Below are 18,956 nucleotides of genomic sequence, written 5' to 3' on the forward strand. Positions count from 1 at the left end.
AATGCCTACTTTTAACAGTTTACGTCTACTATAGAGATAGCTATTAAGATACAGACTAAGCGTATAAACTAGTTTAAGAAGGTCTAGGCCTATACTACTATAAGTCTTCTACCTATATTAAGAGCGTAGCTAATCTACCCTAAAGGAGGCTGTTAAATAGGTTAAGCGCTTACTTATAACGCCCTACTACTGCCTAGAGTACCTGTTATTATCCTACCTGTCCTACCGCCTACGCTCTACCTCCCCTACTAAGCACTACCCTTCCCCCTGCTAGATCTGCTTACCCCCCTGCTAAGTCTACTTGCCCCTCTGCTACTGCTGCTTACCCTTCCTATTAGAGCTGCACACCCTACGTTGTGGCACTGCAGCGCCTACCCCTTACTCCTTAGCCTAGTTACAACAGGCCTGCAGTATCTCTGTTAGTAATAAGGAGGAGGATAAGGAGGAGAATAACTATAAGTAGGACTGCTGCCGCTGTATAGCGCGCAATTAGGCCCTAGACATAGCTACTACTACCTACTATTCCCTATCTAACAAGACTATCTTTTAAGAACTAAGTTCCTACGTTAGTAGCTAGTAGAGTGTAAGAAGTAGTGTCGTGATGTTGCTATAGGGGTCCTAAGCTCTTCTGCGCTAGGCACTAGGCCTAGCACAGTATCTCCTAATAGGACCCCTTAAGGGTTATTATAAAATAATAAAAGTTCTTTCTATCTTAACCTACCTCTTACATTCTGTGTATGCTGCTGTAAAGGCCTTCTAGGCTATTATATCCTGTAATACGTCTAGAGGCTTCTACATTAGCTTTATATATTCTTTCTATTTAACTAGAACCTATAACTTGTTCTATCTGCAGGCCTTCTTCCTTTTTAGGATTACCTCTACCTCCTATTTAGCTAGGGTTAGATTGTCCTCCTCTAGAACAACTAGTAGACCTAGTCTACTTTCCTATAGGCGCTGTGTTAGTAGTAGGTTAGAAGCTATACGTTCTAGCAGGTCTATATGCACTATCTTGTAGAGGTTACCTAGTAAATCTAGAGTAACAGTTAAAGGGGTAGGAACTGTAACTACTGTGTACTAGGCTTGTAACTAGTTAAGCTTCTAGCTTAGCCTGTTAGTTTTTATATTATAGAGGGAAAACTACACTCTATCTTCTACGTAGTACTGCTCTATAGGCCTATAGCTGTAGTCTGTTACGTTCTAGGTATGTTGTTATACCTATACTATAGCTACCTAGGTAAGCTCTATACCCTACTAGAGGTAGTCTAGAGAATAGACTGCCTATCCCTATAGTATGTTCTAGCTAATAGTTAGGAGCACTGTTGTCTGTAGGAGGTCTACATTATAGCCGTAGAGGAGTAGGTTAGAACTAACCCTAGTAACTAAAGAATTGCAATTGTTAAGAGCTAGTTAGCAGGCTAGAAGGTAGTTAGGCTAGTTATTCTGTTTAAAGTTAACTATAACCTATAGGACTACCTATACCTCTTAGTTAGCACGCTCTGTCCCTCTATCTGTCTAGGGGTAATAGGCTGTAGAGAGTAGCTAGTCTACCCCTATAAGGCTACACAGCGTTGTCTAAAAATGTCCTAGCTAGTCTAAGCTGCAGTCTAAGATTATAGCGCTAGGAAAGCCTTAGAACTACTACTATATATTGTAGAAGACCTTAGTATAATATTCTGTAGTTATAGAAGTTATTACCTTAAGCTATACATACTTAGAGAGATAATCTGTAATAGCTAAGAGATAGTACAGTGCGTCCTTATTAGCCTAAGAGAGGTTAACTATAAAGTCTATTAAAATCTAGAACTAAAAACAGTTAGTAATAGGTAATAGCTAGAGTAAGCCCTACTAGCAGCGCTGTAATATATACCTGCTAAAACAGTAGTAGTTATAGATATAATGCTAAACGTCCTATAACATTACCTTCTAGTAGAAGTTACGTCTAATAATGTAGAATATAGCGTTAGCACCTAGATAGCCTGTTAGGTTAGATTTATATGCGCTTTAGATTATTATAGTTATAAGTAGCTTCTAACACAGAACCTATATAACCCTACGCTACAGTAGTGTGCTATAAGCACTAAGCGTGCAATTAATAATTTACTAAGTAGTCTTAGCCTTAGAAGGGAACTAGCAGGCCCTATTACAGACAGTAGACAGGCGCACTATATGCCCTACGTTCTTATAAACGCCTTTATCCTATAGTAATTACATATGCGTGTTAATAAAAAGTAGGAGTATACTAGGGCCTAGTGTACTAACTACTAATACTAAAACTAGAGTTATTTTCCTATAGACCCCCTATAACCTCCTATTATAGTCCTGTTCCTAGTAGCTTAGCATACCTAGTTAGGCTGCAAGGCGCCCTAGGCAGAAGCAAAGGTAGAAACAGAACTTTAACAGCTCCTCTACCTATTAGTGCTGCCTCTTACTTAGCCTGCGCGCTGTAGTAAAGTACTAGAGATTCTTATAGTTAGTTAGGATAGTAAATAGCCTAGTAACAGACCTTAATTCTACTGCCTAGACCCCTAGGCACTTTATAACAGCAGTTAACTCCTTATTATAGATAGTGTAGTTCTATTATTCTATTATAAGAGTAGTAGAGTAGTACACTATAGGGCAAAGCACCTTCCTATACTATTAAGAAAGGTAGCTACCTAAAGCCTTACTAGAGCAGTCTACCTTTAGTAGTATTTCTCGCTTAGGGTCCTACTAGGCTAGGACTAGTTCTATTATAAATGCGTTCTTTAGCTAGTAGAACACTGCATCCTCCTCCTACCTCTACTAGAACAGGATATCCTTCCCTATAAGTTCGTTAAGTAGATCAGTAATATTAGAGAAGGCTGGGATAAAGTCCTAGTAGAAGTTAGTAAACCCTAGGAAACTGCAGACCCCGCATAAAGACTGTAGGGCTTTCTAATTATAGATAGCCTTAACCTTCTTAGGATTAGGATAAATATCCTTTCTAGCTTCTATAATATATCCTAGGTAGTATACCTCCTTTGTTGTAAATATACACTTCTTAGGATCTAAATACAGCTCTACGTCGCGTAGAAGCGTAAGGACTCTACTAACCTTCCCTAAGTAGTCTATTCTAGACCTACTACTGTAAATAAGGACATTATCTAGGTATGCAGTAGCATAACTGCCTAATATCTCCTAAAGTGCGCTGTTAATGTAACGCTAGAATAACGCTAGTGCTCTAGCCAGGCTAAACAGGGAGACTAGCTACTTAAAGAGCCTAAAATAAGTGCAGAATGTAGTAAGGTGCTTATCTCCTTCTGTAACATAAATCTAGTAAAATACTGTATAGACATTAACCTTAGAGAACTAGTAGGCACCTCCTAGTGTACGCAACGTCTTCTTAATAAGAGGAAGTAGGTACTAGTTAGTAATTATAATACTATTAAGTGCGTAATAGTCTACGCACATACGCCACCTGCTAGAGGACTTTTTAACTAGCAGGACTAGAGCCCCTACTAGGGAAGAGGAGGCGTAGATCTACCCCTTGTCTATTAGTGCTAACACCTGCTTCTATAGCTTAAGGAGCTAGTCCCTTAGCATGTTGTACAGAGGGCCCTAGGGTAGAGGCTTCTTCTTTCTAGACTAGTTACGTTATAACTGTATATGGTAGTCTATCTAGCCCCTATATAGGGGGAGGCTAGAGGCCTTACTCTTATTAAATAGGTTCTAAAACTAGACTATCTTAGGGGGGAGAGGGTCTACCTCCTCTGCCGTCCCTTACGCTCCTAAGGATTAAACTAAGAGGATTTTAGTAATGTTGTAGAGGCTTATAGAGACAAACTAGTCCCTAGGCAGGTGCTTCTAGAGCCTATTAGCTAGGGTCTTATTAAACTTAGTTACTAATAGAAGAGTAATATAAATATTTAATGTATACTATAAGGACTTATAGACTATAAGGTTCCCTACCTGTTGTATCCTTAGTGTGCCCTTTTCTACGTCTAATACTACGCCCTCTTGTTAGAGCTATAGCTTCTCTAAAATAACATCCTAGCTTAGACCTAATACTACGTAGGCTACAGCCTATAAGCGCTACCTGTCTAGGTTATACCTAAAGAGAACTAAATAGGAGATTATAGACTTCCTACTAGTACCTACTACTTACGCTAAGCGTTGTAGCAGCACCTTTATAATGTCTCCTTCTAAGCGCGCAGTAAAGTTATTACTTACTACGCTAAAGTATTTATACTCTAAGTCTACTAGCGTGTTAGCCTAAATTGCCCTATTAATAAATAATAGAATGTAGAATAGGGGCTTGTCTATAGAGTCTGTAATAGCTCCCCTAGCAGCCTATAACGCCCCTGTACTAGTAGTCTCCTCTACTAATATACTTCTACAGCGCTTCTAACTTAGACTTATATTAGAAGTAGCTAGTTTCCCCTATATAAACTAGCCTCTTTCTTACCTAAGATTATTACTACCTGCACTGTAGTTACTACTATGTTAGGGCAATCCTAGTAAATATGTCCCTCTTTACTGCAACAGGTACACAGGTTAGCCTTCTAGTATTACAAAAATACCTTATTAGGAACCTACGTAGCCTAGTTAGAGGCAGACTACTTCTAACCCCTACGCTTAGCACTACTGCTAGTGCGCACTGCAGACATAACTGTTATCTTAACATTACTATCCCTATTACACTTAGGTAGTGCCTAGGCAGAGCTATAGCGCAGCTAGTTTTCTATAGCTATAGTTTTAACATTTATAGTAATAGACTTATACTCTATAATAGCTGCGTTATAGTCTATATAAGTTACTTCTTAGTTTATTACTATATTATAGATGTTTACGTTTAGAGCCTAGCAGAGCTTTAATAGGCGCTGTTCTCTATCCTAGTAAAGGCTGCCACTTTGCACTAGTAGCTGCTTAAACTAAATAAAAAAGTCTAAGAACAACTTGCTAGGACCCTAACAGACGCTTTCTAGTTTTGCCTAGGCCTATTCCTAGCTATAGTTGTTGCTGTAGCAGAATTCTAGGTATACTAGGAAGTCCTCTAGGCTCTACACACCTTAGGTGCCCCTAATCTTATAGAATAGAGCTACATCTTATTATACAGACGCGTTAAGCTAGAACTATATAAAGGTAAACATGTCCTATAGCCTACTAATAAAGAACGCGTCTACCTGTAGCTTGTGTTCTATTATAACCTACTACGCCTTAAATAAAGATTTGTCTCTAGTAAAGGCCTTACCTATAGAGAGAGGTTTCCTATAGGCTATAGACGCCTACATAGGGGTATGCAGGCCTAGAGTAGACGCTAAAAACAGTGCGTTGTAAGGCGGGTTAGGGGCTAGGGTAGACGTTAATAGGTATAGCATTACTTCTAAGGAGGATAATAGGACTGTAGACGCAGGTCTAGTACAGGCATTAGCTATTTGTGCTAGAGACTTTACAAACGCACGCATATTAGAGTTATTACATTTAAGTAATACTATACACTTATTAGTAGTAGTTAAGGCTTACTGTAGGTTTATTATAAACTACAACGTCTAGGCTATAAATTCCTAAAGGGTTAAGGGGACAGATTTGTCTAAGAGGTTATTCTAAGAGCTAGCTAACATAGTACAAGTGCTAGCTATTCTCCTAGAAGAAGAGATATAAATGTTATAGACTAGCCTTAGAGTAGAATGTAATAAGGGTTAATATAGTATTATATCTCTTAAGGAGGTAACATATTATGTGTCCTTCTAATATGTCTGTAGGGCACGTAACTATCCTGTCTTGCTTAAGGCTTAGATAAGGTCTAAGCCTATAACATACACATAAAGAAAGGAAAAGAATAGAAAATAGTATTTAGGACGTAATATAGACTCTAGAAGTACCTAGTTGTGCTGTTTAGTCTAATAAACGCACTAGCAATATGCTAGGAGTTAATTAACAGCGTTCTAAGAGCACATCTTAACAGAACTGTAGTAGCGTACCTAGATAATATCCTAGTGTACTTAAAGACACTAGAAGAGCATAAATAACATATTATAGAAGTGCTAGAATACCTAAGGTAGGTAGACCTACAACTTAAACCTAAGAATTACAAATAGTATAAGAAGGAAGTTAAATTCCTAAGGTACATTAAAGGGGAATATAGAGTTAAGATTAGTCTAATAAAAGTAGAGGTAGTTAAGACTTAGCAGACGCTAAAAACAGTTAAACAGATCTAGAAATTCTTAGGATTTGTTAACTTTAACTAACGCTTTATTAAGGACTACTCTAAGATTATAATCCTGCTAACAAAGCTTACGCAGAAGGATACACTATTTAAGTAGGGATAAGAAGAGAACAATGCGTTTAAGGCACTTAAGCAAGCCTGTATTACACCTCCTACGTTAATTACATTTTATAGTAGCAAACTAATACGTATAGAGACTAACGCTTTAGATCTTATATTAGGCGCATATATTATATAAGAAAAGAATAGACTATAGCACCTTATTACTTACTACTTATATAAGTTCTTAGAACCTAAAGAACGCTATAATATGTACAACAATAAATTACTTATAATTATATTAGCTTTAGAACAGTAGTAACTATATATAGAAAGCTGCTTAGAACTTACTATCTATACTAACTATAAGAACCTAGTATACTTTACTACTACTAAGGTCTTAAATTAATAACAAGTACGTTAGTCTAAGATGCTTAGGTAATATAGATTTAAGATATTGTATACGCTAGGCAAAGATAATAGTAGAGCTAACGCACTTAGCAGATAACATAACCTTACTAGAGAAAAGACAATAAACTAGTTTGCAGTACTAGGAATTAACAACAATAGGTTACTTAGACTATTACAGTAACGAAATAATATAATACAAATTAAAAACAAACAGCGCATTACATTAGACGTACTAAAGGAACTTTAGGATAAAATTATAGCTAATTACTACAATAACCTACTATATAGACACTCTAGAATTACACATATAATAGAAATTATTAAGTAATACTATAAGTTTAGTAATATAAAGGACAAGGTTACTAAATATGTTAAGAACTATGTTAACTGTTAGTAAAATAAAAACAGTACACACGTAAAATAAAGAGAAATATAGGTAATAGAGCTGCCTACAGCACTATAGATAAACATTATAATAGATTTTATTACACAGCTACCTATCTTAAGAGACCTAGTAACTAGATACAACTATAACTTAATCTTTGTTATAGTTAACAGATTTACTAAGTACGCTAAAATAATACCTTTTTAATATAGTTATACTGCAGAGCAGCTTATAAAAGTATTTCTAAATTAACACATAAGGCATTATAGCATACTAGAATTAATTATTAGTAATTAAGACAAGCTTTTTACGTTAAATTATTAGACTACGCTCTTAGCAGCTATTAGTACTAAGAAGAAACTCTTAAAAGCCTATTATCTTTAAATAGATAGACAGGCTAAAAGAATAAATTAGACTAAAGAAACATATCTATAGATTTACAGCAACTAGCAGTAAGATAACTAGATTTTACTGTTACCTAAAGCACAAATCGCATATAACAACAAATTTTTAAAAGTAATAGAAGAATTACTATTCTTCCTAAATTATAGGATACACCTAAATCTTTTTACTAGGAGTCTAGATATGCTAATTTAGACTAAATTAGTAATATCCTTAGTAGTAAGACTAAAGGAAGTAGATAAAAAAGCACTATAAAATATTAGTAAGGCTTAAGAATAAGCAATCTTATATGTTAACTAGAAAAGAGAAACAGCACCTTAGCTTAAAGAGAGGGATAAAGTCTATCTCCTTATAAAAAACCTCCGCATATAAAGACTAACAAAAAAACTAGACTACGTTAAAGTTTAAACCTTTTTTATTTCTAAATAGATAAGCCTAGTTAACTATAGGCTTAATCTGCTAAAGGATATAAAGATCTATCTAGTATTCTACATATTGCTATTAGAACTAGCTAACTCTAGAACGCCTATCTTGAAGAACTTCTATTACTAAGCTAATAGTGAAGATAAATAGGAAGTTAAAAAAATAGTAATATATAAGGGAAATAGCAATTAACAAAGGTACCTAGTGAAATAGTTAGGATACCTAGACATAGAAAATATATAGAAACTACCTGCGTACCTTATAAGCTGCTGCTAATTAGTATATAAGTACTATAATTAAATATAGATCTTTAATTAAATAAGAGTACTTAAGGTAGCTAGTAAGGTATATATGCTAATAGACGCTACAGGACAGTTAGAATTAACTTCCTTAGCTAGGTCTAACTTGCTAGCCTTAACTATCCTATTTGCTAAAAATAGCGCTTTTTGCTGTACACGTTTATTTGCCTATTTTAGGATTTTCTTATTACGTAACAATTACGCAATTACAGTTATAAAAAGTAACTTATCTACTTCTAACTTTTTCTTATACTGCTTATAAGTCTTATCTAATAATACCTAAGACATATTTACATATAGCTTGCTAGCCTTTATACACTTAGAACACTTTAGACCTTTTAGACTACCTAGCATAATATAGGACTTATAGCTGCTAAAGAGATAATAATTATAGGGGACTTTAATAGGTGTATTAGCTTAATAAATTTCTAATATAAGATAGACGTTATAGGTGTGTAAGGACATCTTAACTTCTAGGTTACTAGATATAGAGATTGTAGATTATATAAAACTCTAACAGACAATTACATAGTTTAAGAACAAACTAAAGAGAAAGAGAGGATAGTGTTATAATCCTGTGCTAGGGCACAGCACAAATATAAGTACTAGCTAACTAAGACCCCTAACTCTGCCCTAAAGGAACAAACAGTAGGGAAGGATAGAAGAGAAAGAGTTATTATGTAACTGCTTATTAATAAGTATAATACATATAACTAGTTATTAATAAGTATAGTATAATATGCTTATCTATAAGCACCCTTATATATTTTATTAGACTAACTCTAGTTACTTATTAATAAGTATTATATCTCCTTAGTATATAGTTAGTAGGAACACAACTCTTATAGTTTGTATTTAAATTTATTAATTAAGTTTGTCTTTAGAATCTTAACCTGCGCTTCAACTAGATAGTCTACTCTGTACTATTTAGTACACCCTATCTTTACAAGCTTTGCTTAGTTAATAACCCTAACTAATCTACTAGTACTTGTCCCCGAGAACCAATAGAATCAGTGCTTACGGTCTTTAACTAAAGTACGACTTTAATACTAACGTTCTGTCTAGTACTAAGACTTTAAGCTACCTAAGCCTACAAAGACGCCTTTTATACCCTAAAAAGCGCTTTCTAACTAGATATTATACTCTAACACTTTAATCCTATGCAGCTAGTTATTATTTATACTAATTCCTTTAGCTAGGCTATAGGAGGAATTATAAAGCAACAGAATTAAAAAGGTAACCTGCAACCTATTGTGTTCTTCTTAAAAAAACACTTATCTATAGAATGTAATTATAATATCTATAACATAGAACTTGTAGCTATTATCTAAGCCTTTAAAGTATAGGAGCTAGAACTTATAGGCTCCCCTTATACAATATAGGTAATAACAGATTATAAGAACCTAGAAACCTTTATAAAGACTTAGAAGCTTAATTAACACTAAGCTTAATAGTTACTATTTCTCTTCTAGTTTAATTTTAAAAGAATATACGCACCTAGACCTATAAATAGTAAAGTAGATATATTAAGCTAATATCCTTAGGACATCCCTAGGGATAAACAATACATATAGTTATTAGACACACACTAAATTATCCTAGGACTACGCAACCTAGACCTAGGAGTTGCGCCTACAATACAAGCTACTCTGCAGGCTCTCTCCCTTACTACTAGCAAATTACCTAAATTTATCTTACTAGACATTTAGGCAATAACAACGTTCTACGCTACTTAGACACCCTTAGCAGAGCCTAATAACTTAGAATATAACTTTAACCTAATAGACAACATTTATAGGATATTACTACTAGATTTACTACTATATCTAGAAGATTCCTAATCTACTAAAGATATGCTTACTAACGCATATACAACTAATACAGCTATATAGAAAATCTTTTCTACCCTAGACAAAAATAACTATAAACTAAGCTCCTAGTTCTGCAAAAATAGCTACTATATCTCCCTAGCTAACTGTTACACTGTTAGTAAAGGCTCCTCTAGACGCCTATTCCTAGATAAGACTTAACTCTACATACCCCCTAACGCACAATTATAACGCTAGATATTTAACTTATACTATAATTATAAGATTACAGGCTATAAAGGTTCTAAAGCTACTCTATATCTAATAATTAGGTGCTACTATTAGCCTAGCATGCCTTAGTCTATTAAAAAATATTACTAAGCTTACGCAGTGTGTACATACGTAAGGCCTTCGTAGAAAGCCTATAACAGTTTCCTTAAACCCCTACTAATCCCTAACGCTAAGTAGTTAGATATCTCTGTAGACTATATTTAAGACTTACTAGCTTTATCTCTTTACAGCTAATTATACACAAACCTGCTTATTATAGTAGACTGTCTTATTAAGTAGTAATATTTCTTTCTGTTAGTTAGCTGCTCCTTAAAGGAATTTGCTTACTACTTTATAGAATTTTTTTTCCTCTATAGACTTCTGCGTAATATTATATCTAATTAAGGTACTTCTTTTATAAACAAATTCTAGAAGCAGGTTTACAAACGCCTTTAAATCTTAGCTAAGCTATTAACTTCTTATTATCTACAAACTAATAGTTAAACTAAATAAGCAAATTAAAGCCTTAAGATCTATTTGCGAAAGTAGGTTTACTACATATAAGATAATTAGGCTTTATAGCTGTATCTTGCTAAGTTTTAAGCTAATAACACTGTTAATGTGTCTACTAGACTTACTCCTTTCTTTGCAGATCTTAGGTATTATAACCCTTACAGCAGTATACACCCTAGTAAAGACTATACCTAAATAGAACTATTATTAAAAGAAGCTAAAGACTAAATCTTACGCGCTAATAGGTTACTCCGCACCTACGCTAACCTTCTAGAATATCTAAAGATTTAGCTTACCTAGGCACAACAAGAACAACAGGCCTAAGGTAATGCTTATTACTAACAGACTCTAAAATACGCAGTTAGTATCCTAGTTTAGGTTTCCACACGTAACTAGAATACTACCTAGCCTTTAAAAAAACTAGACTATAAGTATGCTAGCCTATACTTAGTTACTTATGTTATACACAATAGAGCTATATATAAACTAGACCTACCTGCAGATATAGTATTAAAAGGCGTATTCCTAGTATTTTACCCTAACTTGCTTAGGGAAACAAGCTAAGACAAACTACTAGATTAAGCACTACCTAAACTAACACCTGTAGAGGTTATTAATAACTAGGGTTTAGTCTCTTAAGAATAGTATATTAACTTATTCCTTAATTGCAGAAAGTAACGTAGTATATAGGAATACCTTGTTAAATAGTCTAATAACCCTAAACCTACCTAGGAACCTGCTAAGTAATATCTTAACTACTACAACGCTTTCTTGTTTTACTATAACAATCCTAATAAACTAGTGCTACTAGCACTCTAAATGCCAACAGACTAGGAGCCTTGCCTAGAAGACACCTTTAACAACAGCTAGTTTAGTAATCTTAATAAATCTAGTTAAAATAGGATAGGCTAACAAAAGCAGATATATTACTGTATAGAATATTAGGCTACTTTTAATAGGCTCCTTTATAGGTTAAGAACACGCCTAAAGATATGCTAAACATAATCTAGACCTACTTAAGCTTGCCCTTAGGCTGCTACAGTTTAGCAATTAACTATTAATAAAGGTTAACCTTAAATTTAAGCATAAATCTAGCTCTAATAGATTAATAAATATCTTTACACTACTTCCTTATATAAGCTCTAAACAGAAAGGGGTATTATTTTTACGTTGTAGGGTTTATATAGTAGAAAAAATCTTAGAGGTTGTTTTTTTATATAAGGATTTAGGGAGACCTACGTAATACCACTAAACGCATATACCTTAATTGCACTCTAACTACTAATAGGTTGTTATACAGGATTTCTATATCCTCTTTTCCTTTGTTTTACTTTTACTCTTACTTAAGCACGTGTTAGAACTTCTACTAAGGTAAGATAGTAACCTACTAGTATATGTTACAACCTACTAGCAGATTCTATTAAACCTAGTAGAACCTTTCTTTACTTGTCTTTACTTTTACTTGCAGAGAGTATAGGCCTTACTACTATAAGTAGGTCTTGCTCTCCGCCCTCTTGTAGCTTACTGTCTGCTATTTTGTTTACTCCTCTTTTAAACCTATTAGTTTACCAGATCGCTACTTTTGTGCTTGTGAAGTCTACCTTACAATCTCTTAGTGCTAAGCATTTGCCTTAAAATAAGTTCTCTATTCCTCTAGAGCCCTGTATAGCAGGTATGCTTTAATTACCTATAGTTATAGTATAAGATATTACTTTATAGATTAATTTTATATCTTTTTTTTTAGGAGTTAATTCTAGTAGCTGTGCTTTGCTACTTTTACCGCTTATCTGTAGTTATTTCTAGCAATTAGTTAATTCTATTTCTAGATGTAGGTGTTTGTAGGGCTAGTAGCTAATTCTCTCTATAGGGGGCGTTGTTTGCTAAGCATGTTTATTCTAAATATTTTTAGGTCTTAGTTATACTAAAGCTTACTTCTAGCACTAGTAGAGCTTTATAGGATTGTAGCCTTAGCTGTATTTATTATAGCTTTAGCAAGCTCTTTCTCTATTAGTTCTAGCTACTCTTCTAGTACTCTCTCCTCTCCTTAGATTAGGAGTATAGACTTGCTAGTAGAGTGGCTAAGGCAGGTAGTATTGTTAAGAGCAGGGCTTTTTGCTACCTCTTTTGCAAGCATCTTTTAAAATAGGTTCTAGTCTACCTTCTTTATGTTAGACTTAGAAGTAGGGTTATTTAGAAGCTGTGTTCTAGGCGTTGTAATTGTACACAGGATGCCTAGGTAGTCTACGCCTATACCTTCTAGGGTTTGCTAGTCTTCTATCTAGTTTACCAGCCTATGCGTAGCAAAAGTAAGGTTCTAAACACTCTCCCTAATTATGTTTAGCCTGTAAAAGGTGCCTGTACTAGGGCTGTTTAATAGCTCTAGGTTTTGTTCCTCTATCTAGGCAATAAAGCTACTAGCTTTTAGTGTTATAGTAGTTATAGTAGGGTCCTACCAAGGGTAATAGGTGTTAAAGTTACCTAGTAGGATTAAAATAGGCAGAGTATAGCTATTTAGAAGCTTTCTTTCTATAGTGTGTGTGCCTTATATGTTTATTTAGTTATAAATATTATAGATAGTATAGTTTACCCTAGACTAGTAGACTGTAATTGCTAGAAAGTCTAGATTAGGGTTTATATCTGCTACTAGGGCAACTTGTACTTGTAGTAAGTGTAGGGCATATGCTAGAACGCGTGGCCTTACGCTATAGTCTTATAGTAGGGGTAGGATTTATATAAAGAAAGGGTAATTCAAAGAGCGTGTGTCTAGGTAATCTAGAGAAGGTTGTTAAGTAGGGTTAACTAAGGCTCTTATTCTAAGACAAGGTCTATAGCTAGTTCTACTACTAGTTTTAAGGCGCTCTCTGTAGGTTATATACTCTTATTTAGATTTACTTATAGAATTCTTAGGTTATCTAGTATTCTAGATATGTTTATATATTTATTATAGCCTTATAGGCTGTATACTATATACTATCTACTATATATACTTCTTTATAGTTTCTGCACTTAGGTATAGTGTGTACATAGGCTCTATATATAGTACTACACATGTTACATTTATATAGTATAATAGGGTGTTTTTTTACACATATTTTACATATAGTAATATAGAGGCACCTGTTCTCTATATGCCTAAACTGCTAATACTTATAGCATTATGTAGTAGAAGGCGTAGTAATAAACCTTTTTACTTTTATACTAGCTTATAGTAGTTATAGTCTGTTTCTTATAGCTTTTTATACTTTATTTTCTATTATAAACGCTATACAAACAGAGCTTAGTTATTACTTTTGTCTTCTTTTATAGCTTGCTAGCTAGAATAGGTTTCCTACTATAGTAAGGTCCTTATTAAAGGTAGCTATTTCTAACTTAAGCACTTCTAGGTCCTGGTTTGTTTCTAAAGATGTGGGAATGTTGTGTAGTATTACCTTGTGCCATTATTCTGTTAGAAGGGCTTCCTTGTAGGTAGTAACTAATTGCTAGATTACTTAGTTTTTAAGTAGGTATTTTGCTGTAAAGGTAGGTGTAGTAGTAAGAACAATATTGTTTCTTCTGCTTAGGCTAGCAGAGGTAATTATAGGGAGACTTACTCCTTTATCTATAAAGGCCTTATTAAAAGTATTACGTATTTTAAGAAGAGTAAAAGAGGATAGTTCTTATTCTTATGTAAGAACTAGTTAGCGTACGCTTAGGGAGTTCTTTATAATAGTAGGTTGCTTCTTTTTTATAATTGTTTACTACTCTATATTCTTAGGGAGGTTAGCTAAAGCTGTATATATATATAAAGTAGAATAGGTAGAAGGTTATATAGTAGGCGTCTTAGTAGCTAGAGTAAGTTTTTAAAGGATTTTTGCTCTTGTTTTAATTGTCTTTATTACTGTTTCAAGGTTTAATACTTAGGACGCTAGGATAGAGAGGCCTTGCTTGTTTATCCTCTTGTTTTCTGTGTAGTCCCTAAAGATTTTAAGAAGGTCTAGGAGGTTTAATTGTTCCTTAATAGAGGTAGCTAGGGAAGAAGCCTAAATAACTATTGTCCTAGCAAAAGATGGTACTCCTTTTACTGTCTTAGTAATAGGGGCTTAGGTTATAGGCCTAGTAGCTATGTTAAATTAGAAAGGGGGGAGTCTAGGTGCTGTTAGAGTAGCAGGTCTGCTAGCTTGTTGTTTTAAAGGAGCAGAGGGTAGAGGTATAGTTGCAGTTCTGTTAGATATACTAGGTTGTTGTATTCCTAAAGTAGATTACTAAGGAAGAGGCGTTAACAGCAAGGGTATAGACAGATGTCTAGGAGTAGGTGTAGGCTAGTACATCTCTCCTAGAGAGGTTAGGGAGCTTAGGGGGCTTATTTCCATTGTCTCCCTATTTAGAGAGTATTCTTTATTAGGTGGTGGTTCTGGTTCTATAGTCCTAGCGTCCTAGTAGGGTTACCTTCTCTTTTATAAGGTAATAACTATAAAATAACTAGAGGAGAGCTTACTTTTGCACAGGAAGAGGTACCTAGTCTCTGTCTGCTTTTTAGGGCTAAAAAACAAGGAAAAAGGCAGTCTTAGCTTTACTATTCTTGCCTTTCTTCTATTGTTACTAGCCTAACTAGTAGACCTCTAGGAGTAGAAAGAAGGGGTTAAAAGCAGAAAGCTAAGGAAAGGCTTGTTGCTATCTAGTAGAGATAGGATATTTTGTTATTTTTTTGTTCTTTTAGATAAGATCTTTTTAAGATAAGATAAGATAAGATATTTATTGCAGGGGTGGTCTGTGCTCTGCAAATCCAAATTTTTTTTTGCAACAGAACAGGTTAGATAACAAGACAGCGTGCAGCAACTAGACGCCTAGGGGCTCTGGGAAGCTTAGGATAGTATATCCTCGCTGGGTTAAGATAGATTCTGATGTTTTTTCGGTGTGCAGGGCCCTATGTCGAAATTTCGCTTTGTTGGATGATGTGATGTTCCTGCCACATCCATCATTAGAAATTTTAATGCAGCAAGTGGGGCTGGATTATGGAATTCAGCCGAAACTTCGCTACTACGCCTTTGCTAGCGCACGTACGCAATGTTGCGTTCGAAGATTCGCAACGCCCATCGCGTTCTCAACTTACATTGTGGAGCGCGCTCTTTTCCGAGCTCTTAAACAAGTGGAACACCAGCTAAGAGGTATGATGGACGGGCATCATGAATTTTTCATAGTTTCAATACATAATAAGCAGGTTGGCTATATCTTCAAACCCCAAGTGATCTGCAATATCTATAGGCGTGCGATTCTTTGAATCCCTGGCCCTTGGATTCGCCTGCTTATCAAGGAGATACCGGACAATCTCAAGCCTGCCGAGTTCAGTAGCCCTGTGCAGGGGTGTACCGAGGCCTTTGAAAGACTCGTGATTCCAGGACTGTAGGTCTGTCGCGTATTGCAGCTCGTCAAGGAGGGCTCCTCTAGAAGCGAGTATATCCAGCACTGTAATAACATCGGTGTTGCGCTCAACTGCGTGATGTGCCAACTGGCCCTTATTGGCTGAGCCTCGATCAAGCAAGACTCTGAATGTTGGAATCGAAGCGTACCGAGCTGCGAAAGACAAAGGCGTAAGATCGATGTAACATCTAGCATCAGGATCGGCTCCGCGATCAAGGAACCAGACGGTCATATCATGATCGTGGACAAAATTCCTAAGAGATATCAACTTATGGCCTGTAAGTATAGCACCTTACTTACGCAAGCACCGGAGGGCGGAACGAATAGAGTGGCTCATTTACATTCCAACCATTATCAAGAAATGCCTGGAATACCTCCTTCGATCCGGTAGATACTGCCTGCTCCACGTACATTGTTTGCAGTTGGAGACCTTGGGACAAAAGCAGAGTAACGATCCGAGGCCGAGCGTACTGAACAGCTGCGAACAAGACAGGCCATAAAAGAGATATCTGATGACCTTGGCTGGAGTAGGCCTGAAGTTTCGACTGAAAAGCCAGGTTGATATCGTCGTGCTCGAGATCACCTTCAAGGCAAAGCCGTGCGAGATCAGTGATCTCACGAGGTGGAGGAGGATCCACAGGGTGGACTGCTGGTGTGGTCGCCATCTCTGTCCTGGCCTCCTTGAGTGTGGAAGGAGAGATAAAACAGCTGGTTGACTTTGGTCTGTGCGCCGCCCCTAGACGCTTCGATCATGTGGCGTAAAGTCCGCAATCCCCTCCTTGGCATAATACTAAAAGCATGCGCTCCTGTGTGATTGGCTAGTGTTGTTGGCGCCGTGGCTTGGTCTAGTTGCATTTTGTACGGGGGGATGGGGGCGACCTTCCGAGCCGTCTGTAGTCCACAGGCTCTCATTCTCACGATGTATGCTGCGCCGGCACTGTGTACTATTTTGGACGTGCCACCCTCCCGTATCAAACGCGCCGGCCAGCTGTTGCAGGGATGTGCAGGTAGCGACCTAGGTATGTTGGATTTAAAAGAACCCGAAGTCTCTCGTATACTATATGGTTCATATCTTGCAATTCACTCTCACAACTATCCTGTCGCTCAGGTTCTTCACCTTCTAAATTCCCGCTGTCTAGTTGCTTTGTCGCTAAGCTCTTCAGTCATGAGCACTTATGAGAGGGTTAGTCGGCTTGCGCGCGCCGAGGCAACTGGTAGCGTTCGGGTCATACCTATGGGGGGCGTTGAATTTGTGCCCTTTGACAAGACTCCATCTGTGGGGACAAGGGACCTGGCCGGCTGCTCTGTTGTTATCGTCGCTTCGCAATATGGTGCGATTCTGGCTCACATACCACCACGCCCAGAAAATGCCCTCCCATCGGACACTTCTGCTGGTGATCGAAATGTTCAGCAAATCATGAACAAGGTCGCCGAAGAATACAGGAAATGGCAGCATTATTTCCCATCCTCCGATACATATGCTGTCTTTGCTGTCTACGATGGATAGATCGCCCTACAAGAGCAGAAGAAGATCGTTGAGGGCAACATCCAAAGTATGGGTCTGTCGCCACACAACACCATTCTCTACGTCACGCCCCGGGACCCTACAAACCCAGGTCAAGGCACTGCGTTTGTGGACTCTAAAGGGCGCGGAGATCAGAAGCCTCGTGTATGGGTCGAGGATCGCCTGGTATCAAATGAACAGCAGAGCTCACATCTGCCCGAGCAAGCAGCTCCACAGGCTGAATCCGCGACCCAGATCCAGCAAGGTGATACTAGCTGGACTTGGAATTCACAGTACCTGCGTTATTATAGATATGAGAACGGACAGGTTGTGTGGGCTCCAGAAACTTCGTAAAGCCCACAGCTTTTCAATGACCAAGATACTCCTAAAGTAGTTATGCTTATTAGATGGGTAGAATTTTTGATGTTGTGAGATGACGCATGAATCTCGATCTCTTCCCACAGAAACAAAGCTGTCTCCTCCAGGTACGGCCCAGGCTCCTCGGGCAGGTGATCAAGCAGAGCCTCCATCAGCGGCCCTGTGATTGTTCTGCGCCTCCCACTTCCATTCGCAGGAGACTTGATCGAACGCTCGCTGCAGCCTGCCACTGCTGCCATCTGGGTGGTGGTAAGCGACCGAGCATGGATCATGTCGCGAATCAGGTCATGCTGTGAGTCGGCAAGATTCGGGGCTATGTCTGGCTACGGCCTACAACGATCTGAACTACGATTTAAATCTGATGGCGGGGGCGGCTTCGGATACAAAGACCTGCAGAAAAGTTCTCCACTGTCATGTAGATGCCCATATGTATGTTCATATTGATGGACTCAGACCGATTGAATTCTGGGTCCAGACGCGCAAGAGCATTTCCTGTTTCATAAACCCCTACCGTGACATCCACTAATGCTCGACACCATCACGATAGAGCGATCTGATCAATATCCGCCCAACCAAATCCATCCATTTAGTGCTCACCTTGCTCATCTTGCTCTCCTCGCTGGGAGCGGCGAATCAATTAAAGCCATATCCCCTTCCTTCACAACCCTCCCACGCCAAGTAGAGCATGGCGTATTCTAAAAGATCAGCCTAATTCACAGGAATATGCCTTATATAGCCTCGCTTTGCTCATCTCGTTAAGCCTCCCCGAAACAACATACCCACTATAACATATCTGTTGCTTGCAACTAAATCATTAAAGTAGTATATCCTTCTATTACCTTAATGTACCAATGTTAATAGTGCCTAGTATGGATCACCTTAAGCAACTCGAAATGCAAGAGCAAAAGCTGAGGATACTTCAGGGGAAGGAACCAGCACGTAC

At 37.1% G+C, this 18,956-nt stretch overlaps 2 protein-coding genes across 2 annotated transcripts, besides 17 other annotated features; one reads left to right on the top strand and one right to left on the bottom strand.

Moving 5' to 3' along the window:
- Nucleotides 1-5,780: part of a mobile genetic element that runs on past the window's edge.
- Nucleotides 1-5,786: part of a dispersed repeat that runs on past the window's edge.
- Nucleotides 426-460: a tandem repeat.
- Nucleotides 5,615-5,780: a long terminal repeat.
- Nucleotides 5,756-9,192: a mobile genetic element.
- Nucleotides 5,781-5,784: a direct repeat.
- Nucleotides 9,193-9,228: a mobile genetic element.
- A 191-nt stretch (nt 9,229-9,419) lies between these two features.
- Nucleotides 9,420-9,625: a mobile genetic element.
- Nucleotides 9,626-9,676: 51 nt separating this feature from the next.
- Nucleotides 9,677-9,876: a dispersed repeat.
- A 209-nt stretch (nt 9,877-10,085) lies between these two features.
- Nucleotides 10,086-11,312: a mobile genetic element.
- A 115-nt stretch (nt 11,313-11,427) lies between these two features.
- Nucleotides 11,428-11,631: a dispersed repeat.
- Nucleotides 11,512-11,848: a dispersed repeat.
- A 9-nt stretch (nt 11,849-11,857) lies between these two features.
- Nucleotides 11,858-11,976: a repeat region (potential rRNA).
- Nucleotides 11,961-12,341: a dispersed repeat.
- Nucleotides 12,049-12,079: a tandem repeat.
- Nucleotide 12,342: 1 nt separating the features above from the next.
- Nucleotides 12,343-15,661: a mobile genetic element.
- Nucleotides 15,429-15,464: a tandem repeat.
- Nucleotides 15,662-15,913: 252 nt separating the features above from the next.
- Nucleotides 15,914-16,796, bottom strand: EKO05_0010318 (uncharacterized protein; the record flags this gene model as incomplete). The annotated part of the gene is made up of 2 exons (XM_038943098.1): nt 15,914-16,385; nt 16,432-16,796. 2 exons carry the CDS (start codon nt 16,794-16,796, stop codon nt 15,914-15,916), a joined length of 837 nt encoding a protein of 278 aa, XP_038794355.1.
- A 500-nt stretch (nt 16,797-17,296) lies between these two features.
- EKO05_0010319 (uncharacterized protein) lies at nt 17,297-17,638 on the top strand (the record flags this gene model as incomplete). The annotated part of the gene is made up of 1 exon (XM_038943100.2): nt 17,297-17,638. The coding sequence occupies one exon, from the start codon at nt 17,297-17,299 to the stop codon at nt 17,636-17,638; it is 342 nt and encodes a 113-aa protein (XP_038794354.2).
- Between the last annotated feature and the right edge of the window lie 1,318 nt (nt 17,639-18,956).

Source organism: Ascochyta rabiei, chromosome 19 (genome assembly GCF_004011695.2).
Source record: "Ascochyta rabiei chromosome 19, complete sequence".
Lineage (NCBI taxonomy): Eukaryota > Fungi > Ascomycota > Dothideomycetes > Pleosporales > Didymellaceae > Ascochyta > Ascochyta rabiei.